Here is a 9,138-nt window from a genome sequence, read left to right on the forward strand (position 1 = left end):
GCACTCCTACGTGAATTATTATATTTTTAAGATTATTTTTTTGTTGACAAAAGCTTATAAGTAAAATAAAAAAGCAGCATATATTTTTTTTTTTTACCGCATAGAAAATTAGTGATTAAACACCAATACATGCAGCGCAAAAGAGTTGGTGCGGGGGGGGGGGGGGGTGTTGATGGTGGAGATTGAGTTAGAGTCTTGCAAAATATCTCAAAAGTATTTTTTTTCCCTTATTTACCAAGTTATGTGATGGCAATTAAAGTAATATTAAACTAAATTAAGGGCAACATAAAAGAGAAATTAGACAAACTCTTAAAGTTGAACAATAAATGAAAAACACATATCACCTATAAAAGTAGCTCTAAAAATTACAAAAATAACCAACTACAAAAAACTCCCTATTCTTGCTTATATATAGTAGTAATATATCATTTTTTGCTATTCTAAGTGTAAGTTATGCCAGAATTTATGTTGAAACTTTTAACAAAAGAACAGAACATATTTTGAACGTAGCAGAGATGATTTAGGGTTTTAAATACAAAAACTACTCTTAAGATAGCAAAATCCATCCTCAAATTATTATTTATTGTATAACAATCTACATATTTTTATTCATGACATATATAAATGATGCATTATCAATCTCTGCATAAATAACAGTAGAGATTATTGAATATTCTCTGCTTGATCTTTTATGTTTAGTAAAGTTAGCATCATAAAAAGTTTCTCTCTCACTTTCTTCTTTTAGCTCAACAAGACTAGGAGCGTGCATTATTCCTATCAGATCGAAAAATTAAATTGAATCGAATTTAGATATTTTTGAAAAATGATATTATTTATTTCTCATTCTTTATAAATAATATTTATTTTTATGTCATTTAAATATGCTATTCGATTATATTAGATTCGTATTACCTTATATGACACAACCGAATGATCGAAAAATCAAACTGAAAAAAGAAAAACTAAAGCAAATCACTTTATTTTGGTTCGGATTAAATGAAACTTATTAAAATGGAAAATCGAAAATTCAAATCGAAAAATCAACTACACACTACTAATTCCCAAACAAGATAGAAATAAAGGCAAGGGCAGAACTAGAGTGCATGGAGTGAGTTTTGCAGAACTATTAATTTTATCACACGAGTGGGGTTTGAAAAGGATAGAGATATTGTTTCCGATAGACCCTTAGAAATCAAAAGAAAAAAATAATATAAACTTCAAGTTCGATTCGCTTTCTTAATAAAGGTTATTTTAGTCATTCTAAGATTTACCAAATGGAATCAAATCTATAATTTTACCCCCTAAAAATGAAAAAGAAAAAATAACTTCTCTTTTATTGTTTTTTAACTCCCCTTGAACACCACCATCATCTCTCTGTCCTCTGTTTTCTATTATTTCTAACCAACTTTACATTCCAAAGTTAGCATTTTGAATTCTTGAAATCATTATTGATTTGTACCATTCAATAAAAGCACAAATTTTGCCACCAATCAACACTCAAAAACCCCACACAAAAGGTACTATTCACTCCTTTGCTATTTTTTGGTTTTCAAGACTGTACTTTTCACTGTTTTTTTAACTCAATTTTTGTTGGATCTTTGTATTTTTGTTACTTTTTGTGATTTTATTATGTTGGTATTCCATTTTTTGCTTATAGGAAGTGGGATTTAGTTACCCTTTATGCCCTGTTTGGTTGGTTCTTGAATTGAATTGACAGTGTCAAGTTTCTTGATGATTGAAAATTGTGGTAATTTGAGAATAAAGATTGAATTTTGTCATATGGGTTGTGTTTCTTTTTCATCATATTAATGTGTTTTGTCATTTTCTTTGAATTTTTTGTGGGCAAGAAGGAATAATACAGGTTTTTCAAGACTGTACTTTTCACTGTTTTTTACTCAAATTTTTTGTACTATTTATTTCTGCTGGATCTTTGTATTTTTCTTACTTTTATGTGATTTTATGATGTTGGTGTTCCTTATTTTGCTTATGGAAGTGGGATTTACTTACCCTTTATGCCCTGTTTGGTTGGTTCTTGAATTGAATTGACAGTGTCAAGTTTCTTGATGATTGAAAATTGTGGTAATTTGAGAATAAAGATTGAATTTTGTCATATGGGTTGTGTTTGTTTTCATGTGTTTTGTCATTTTCTTTGAATATTTTTTGGGCAAGAAGGAATAATACAGGTTTTTCAAGACTGTACTTTTCACTGTTTTTTTACTCAAATTTTGTACTATTCATTTCTGTTGGATCTTTGTATTTTTCTTACTTTTATGTGATTTTATGATGTTGGTGTTCCTTATTTTGCTTATGGAAGTGGGATTTGGTTACCCTTTATGCCATGTTTGGTTGGTTCTTGAATTGAATTGACAGTGTCAAGTTTCTTCATGGTTGAAATTTGTGGTTATTTGAGAATAAAGATTGAATTTTGTCATATGGGTTGTGTTTCTTTTTCATCATATTAATGTGTTTTGTCATTTTCTTTGAAGAAAGTGGCTTGATTGTGAAGTTCTTTTAGTATGGAAGTGTAGTTCTTTCTCCGTTTTATGGGATTTTATGGTGTGGGTATTCCTTTTTTTTTTTTTTTGCTTCTAGGAAGTGGGATTTGCTTACCCTTTATGCCCTATTTGGTTTGTTCTTAAATTTTTTGTTGAATTTACAGTGTCAAGGTTTTTGATTGTTACAGTGTCATCTTTTTGTGCACTGTTTGGTTGGTTCTTGAATTGTTTATTGAATTTAGAGTGTCAAGTTTCTTGATGGTTGAAAATTCTGGTTATTTGCTGTGTATTTGACAAAGTTGAATACCCTTGAAGTAGAGGCGGATCGAGGATTTTTAGTTTATGGGTTCTGAAACACAATTCGTTTTGCTTACTGGTTACTGACTAGATTATTTGTATTTATTAAGTGAATTTTTTAACACAACTACAGTGTTTAAGCTAAAGTTAGTGGGTATGTGAAAAAGAGGCAAACCAAAAATAGAGAAAATGAAAAATACCAAATTTTAACATGGTTGGGTGCTTGGAGTTCACGACTGACTTGTAGGTATTCAGTTAGTCCGTTGAAGTGGAATTTGGTTACCCTTTATGCCCTGTTTGGTTGGTTCTTGAATTGTTTGTTTGAATTTACAGTGTCAAGTTTCTTGATGATTGAAAATTGTGGTTATTTGAGAATAAAGATTGAAAATTGTAATATGGGTTGTGTTCTTTTTCCTCATATATATGTGTTTTGTCATTTTCTTTGAATATTTTGTTTGAGAAGAAAGTGGCTAGTTTGTGAAGTCCTTTGTATTTTTGTTACTTTTATGTGATTTTATGATGTGGGAATTCCATTTTTTTGCTTCTAGGAAGTGGGATTTGTTTACCCTTTATGCCCTGTTTGGTTGGTTCTTGAATTGTTTGTTTGAATTTATAGTGTCAAGTTTCTTTATGGTTGAAAATTGTGCTTATTTGAGAACAAAGATTGAAAATTGTCATATGGGGTATGTTTCTTTTTCATCATATTTATGTATTTTGTCATTTTCTTTGAAGATATTTTTAGAAGAAAGTGACTTTTTTGTGAAGTTCTTTTCAGTATTTAGGGTTGTGTAGTTTTTCTTACAGTTGTTGATTCAACTTATAGTTTCAATTTTTCTCGTGGATTTTTCTTTGTGTTACTTCAGATATTTTGGATAAATGGAGTCTGAAAATGGGGTTCCGGTTGAAGAGGAAAAACTTCTTGTGCCTGAAAAGAATGTGGATGTGAAGGAGGAGGAGAATGTTAGTGAAAAAACCAATAATGCAAATGAAGAAAAGGCTGATGAAGCACCTAATGTATCTGTAGTGAAAACTGAACTGTCTCGAAATGTTCCGAAGAGCAAAGTGTCAAGTCAAAAAAAGCTTGCTACTGGTGCTACAAATAACAATAAGATGGTGAAAGATCAAGCTAGTTCAAGAGGCACAGCTGCATTGACTTGTTCGAAAAAGGCGAGTATTTCTCAAAGTCTGTCATTCCCTGCACGAGGCGTTAGTTCCGATGTAATGAGGAAGAGCATCGATGTGTATCCAAAGATATCGGATGCCAAGGAATTGAAAACAAAGGGGGTAAAAAATGAGACAAAGGGATCATCGGCTTCTAGTTTGAATCCGTCTAGCAAGGGCGTATCTTCCAGAATCTTGAAGAATGCAAACGCAAACGGAGATGTTGCAACTAGCAGAAGGACAACTATTGCAGCCGTCCCCGGCCTCCGTCAGTCTAAGGTATAGACTTATGGTTGTCAAATGGGCAGGTTGGCCTGAAAATACCAAATAAAATAAAAAATGTTCTTTTAAAATATGTTGATAAGATTTCTCATGGGTCAATTTGGGTAACAGATCAGCCCATTTTTTGATGGGCTGAAATGGGTTGGACTGATGGGCTGAGAGAATAAATGTGCAGGTCAATGATAGCCCAAACTTGGGCAGGTTGGGCGGGGCATGTTTTTATGGGCTAATTTTGCGACCCCTACTCATAGTACATTGCCTTTGCCTTGTTTAATGGATGCTTTATCTTACTGTTTCTCTAACTTGTTTTTTCTCTATCAGTCCGGGAAGTCTCTTTCAGCCAATGGAAGTGCAAAGAAAGCTACATCTGAAGTGTAAGGGAATTTGTTGCTTTGCATTTTTCATGAAGATTTTTTTTTGGTCTACACTTGTTGCCTTTAGCGTGTCGAAATTTTACTTTATATTATGTGTCGTTCGCAAGGAATATTTCTTCTGTTAAGTTATTTCTTTCTACTGCAGATCAAATGACGAAAACAAAAAACCTACTAAAGCTGCATTGCCTCTCAAAGAGGATGAAGATGCTCGTTCTACTACTTCCTCGTACTGTTTTTGTTTTTGCACTATTGTCATTCTGTTGATCCAATTTTTGATGTTCTAGGCCAATTAAATTTACTACTTTTACTTCTTTGTTACCAGGAGTACCACTCCTCGTGGGCAACGAAGGGCCAGTATCGCTGGATTTTCCTTCAGGTTGGAAGAACGTGCCGAAAAGCGAAAGGAGGTTTGTAGTTCTTCACTTGTTTCCTCTTTACCAGTGAAGAAATGTGACTTAATATTCAAAGTTTAAGCGAAACGTTTCTTTCTTCGTTAGTTCTTGGCGAAGATAGAAGAGAAGATACAGGCAAAGGAAGAGGAAAAGAATAACCTGCAAGCAAAATCCAAGGTTGGTTCAAAATATATTGAGTTTACCCGGTTAACTATTTAAAATGTAGTCTCGCCTAAGCCTTTTTTAAAATAAAATTGATACAGGAAAACCAAGAGGCGGAGATAAAGCAATTGAGGAAGAGCTTGAAATTTAAAGCTACACCAATGCCAAACTTTTACAAAGAACCCCCTCCAAAAGTCGAACTCCGAAAGGTAAAAGTATTGATCTTAGATCTCATGTCTCATGTCAAATTTTTGCTTAATTCAAAAACAGAACGGGGATGTTTTTTGTTGACACACTGGTTACTTATTTTCAGAAAACACATTAATGTGTGTTAGCTTTGACGTCCTCTCGTGGAGAAAAATCTTCATCTTCTGCAAATTGACATGACAAGATTGTAGTGTGAGCTTCAGAAATTAACAAGACGTAATTTCTAGTGGAGCATTTTTTACTTTAGGAAATCCTTTTGAGATAGTAGTTCATAGTGATGGCATAGACATAGGCCATGCAAAGGATCCACCCCGCTGGGGGCAGAGCTAGAGTGTAGTAAGCGGGTCCAGTAGAACCCATTAATTTTTGTTCAAACCCTGTTTGTCTTAAGAAATTCATTTAACCCGGTAACTCAAAAGGACTAAAATGATGAAGCCATAAGCTTCAAATCCTGATCCTGGCTCCGCCCCTGTTGCCCCTTACAGGATGCCCTCATGGGTTGGGGGCATTGGGAGCTCTAGATGAAGGAAAGGGGTGCATAAGGTTTTTAGCATAACTGCTGATTTGTACTAGTATTTCTACATGTTCAAGTTCCCCATTACGTGTCCCATTGGTTACGTCTTTCTAATAGATGATTGAGGGAAAATCTGGTGAGATGTGTTGCTCGGACTCTTCAAAAATACCGACGGGTATGTGTTGGATCCTTCAAAAGTAGAGTACTTTTGGAGGATCCGACACGGATAAAACAAAATTTTTGGAGAGTCCAAGCAACGCAGCTGGTGAGAGAGCAGGGATTTGAAAGAGGGGTCTCCATTCCCCCTTTAAGGAAAAAAAATGTGTCTCCAACTAATGTAATACGTATCATCAGTAGGTTTTTGGTAATACAAATTCTTGACCTCGATTAGCAGCGCTAAAAAGATGCTGATTTCATTACTATGCAATTCTTAAGTGTGTTTATGATGGAATGAAAAGATTGGAGAACAATTCACTAGCATGGCACTGCCGGAAATCCTTGTAAGTTCAAAGCTCGTAGATATGGTTGCTCGTTATTATGATATATATAGTACTCTTAGAGGTAACATTCAAAACTCAAATGTGCCCGATTGCACACGGCCTCTGAAATGATATTGTAGATAGTATCGCACATTGACAACCATCAACCAATAAGTAGTTATGCATTTTCTATGATACCTGAAAGCTGCTGCACAAACCTTATTTAGTTACCACATATGCTAACTAACAGAATTGAGGTTTTTCATGATTCATCATGTCGTCTTATACAGATACCGACGACACGTGCTGTATCTCCTAAGCTTGGAAGAAACAAAAACTCCCAATCAACAACAAACAACAGCTCTGAAAGTGGAGGATCGTGTTTCAGTCCAAGACTCGTCAAAGAAGAGGTAAAGTCACCCGGGGCTTTGCTGTCAACTAGCGATAAAGTTACCGGTGTTTCAAAAGGGAGGAAGCCTATTGAAACCAAGAAGCCAATGAAAAATTCCTCAACTAGTAAAACTAAAGGGAAAACTGTTGTAACAAAATCAAAACCCGCTGAAGCAAAGGCGTTGAATGAGAATATTTGTCAAGAGAAATCACAAGAAATGCTCGAACAACCTGATGAAAAGTCCGAGGTGAATCCAATAGATGACAATGCACAGCAACGGTCAAATGTTGTTGTTATGCCAATAGCTCAAGTCACTGTTGAAGGTTGAACTTAAAGGAAGTTCTAACGCGCTGTATTCATATATATATATATAGGTTTCTTTTTTGGGGGTCTGGAAATTTTATGCTTCATTAAGTTGTGAATACTTTGTTGTATGTCGTGTTTATAAGTTGTACATGTTGGTTCAAAATTGTTTGATATGTGTTCTTTCTATTAAGTGCTTTTCAGTACAAGATGTATCATTATGCTCAAGTGACTATGCCAGGCTGAGTTACAACAGCTGTTTTTCTTTGTAAGTATATTCTTAAAATTTACCTTTTGGTTTTACAAAATTTACATTTGGTTTCGACAGTCGCCATCACTTTCAGGAGATTTTCGCAAATAAGCTATTTCGACGTTGTTGTTTAACTTTTGACCCCCGCTTAAATAAGTTGTGCGAAAATAGCCTCCAAACTAGAAGTTGGAGTCAATTTCTGGTGGATGGTTAGAAGACTTGCCTTGCTACAATTCATGGCAGATCTTTGGGAGTTTCATACAAAAATGTCATGGCGGATCACCAAGAATTTCTTATGGATGGGTTTACCAGAACTCTGACGGATCACTAGGAGTTTAGTACAAAAATGTTTTGGTGGATTCACCAGGAGTTTGGATGGACTTGTCATAGCGCTTTAAGCGAATCATTAGGAGTTTAGTACAAAAAATGTGTCGCAACTTTGGAACTAAGTTGTTAACAATTAATTCCTGGCGGATCACCAAAAGTTTATGTGAAATTTCGCCATCACATTTTTGCTTCAAAATTAATCCAAATTTGTTCAAATCAACTCCAATTTTGATATTCAACATTCTAACTACAAACATCAACAATTTATAGTGATTAGAAGATTCAATCAAAATCTCCTAAAATCAACACACATTTTATCTTCTAGGAAAAAAAAATTTCAAGCTCAACAAATTTAGGTGTGTATGTTCATAATTTATTACAAGATTTAGGTGGAGGAGAAAAACAAGATCAAGTTCTGGCTGTGTGTATCGTGGAGGTGACTATTGCACAAATTTATTTAACGAGGTCAAATTTAAACACCAATCCTCAAAGGGGAGGAAATGAAATCTCTTGCCCTCTTATGAAGACACCTGGTGAAATTCTTTATTAGCTTCAACTGCAAACGTCTTCTTTTTTTTTTTTTTCCAAACTTCAACTTGTCCAAGCACGTACCAACTATTTGTCTGGCTTAATTGAAATACATGTGATGGCATTGCATGGTTATTTTGGAGTTTGGAGCCAAGTTCAACACTGAGGTATATTGAGGTTCAAATTTCGAGAAAATATGGGGAAAACGAGCGTCCCACATGGGCAGGCTATGATATTATTTTGTTAAAAATTAATTGCATGATGCTCCAAACATCTGCCGAGTTGTCCTTCTCCTCCATTCCACCCAACAACAACAATAAGTATATTGGGATTTAAGAAAGTTAAAATCGCTTATATAAATCATTTTATGTATTTTTTGATTAAGCTCAACTCATATCATTGTCATTCCAAGGATATAACTAGGCTTCAGCTCCAAAAAAGTTGGGAATTGTTATATTAATCGTGATAATCATATTTCCACAAAAATGTAAAAAATAAGTTAATTAAATACATCCATTCCCTAAACAATGATGACCAGCGTCCCACTCGGTCCAAATGAAATTGAGATTTTGTTAAAAATTCACCCATATTTCGTCATTTAACTCTCATGTTGTCATCATATCAAAAATGGTAGCCGATCATTTAGATACTTTTATTTCTTGCCACACAACCAAACTAGCCCCTCCCCCCAATTGTTATATTAACGGATAATCATATTTCCTTGCTGAAGGATTAGCGACAATACCAACAACAATAAAAAAGTAATAAATTGGGAAGGTTAAAAGTGAAAGATGACATATTGATTTAACTCTCATGTTGTCATCATATCAAAAATGGTAGCCGATCGTTTAGATACTTTTATTTCTATATATATATATCCCCCAAAAAAAAAAAAAAAAAAAAAAAAAAATGTTTGGAAAAAGTAGTATTTGGTTATCTGAAGGAAGCAAAATAGGAAAGTAATGTGGAAGGTTAA

General features: G+C 34.2%; 1 protein-coding gene across 2 annotated transcripts; it reads left to right on the top strand.

The window, feature by feature from the left end:
• Nucleotides 1-1,344: 1,344 nt before the first annotated feature.
• Nucleotides 1,345-7,285, top strand: LOC132043500 (protein WVD2-like 4). Of its 2 annotated transcripts, none has more exons than XM_059433976.1 (8): nt 1,345-1,517; nt 3,656-4,232; nt 4,557-4,609; nt 4,755-4,835; nt 4,932-5,016; nt 5,107-5,178; nt 5,265-5,372; nt 6,654-7,285. In XM_059433976.1, exons 2-8 carry the CDS (start codon nt 3,669-3,671, stop codon nt 7,080-7,082), a joined length of 1,392 nt encoding a protein of 463 aa, XP_059289959.1. In that variant the 5' UTR covers nt 1,345-1,517; nt 3,656-3,668; the 3' UTR covers nt 7,083-7,285. The 2 variants fall into 2 exon arrangements, with proteins under 2 accessions (XP_059289959.1, XP_059289960.1); XM_059433977.1 differs by lacking the exon at nt 1,345-1,517 and adding an exon at nt 1,930-2,079.
• Nucleotides 7,286-9,138: the final 1,853 nt, after the last annotated feature.

The sequence above is a fragment of the Lycium ferocissimum genome, unplaced genomic scaffold (genome assembly GCF_029784015.1).
Source record: "Lycium ferocissimum isolate CSIRO_LF1 unplaced genomic scaffold, AGI_CSIRO_Lferr_CH_V1 ctg2550, whole genome shotgun sequence".
Classification (NCBI taxonomy): Eukaryota; Viridiplantae; Streptophyta; class Magnoliopsida; order Solanales; family Solanaceae; genus Lycium; species Lycium ferocissimum.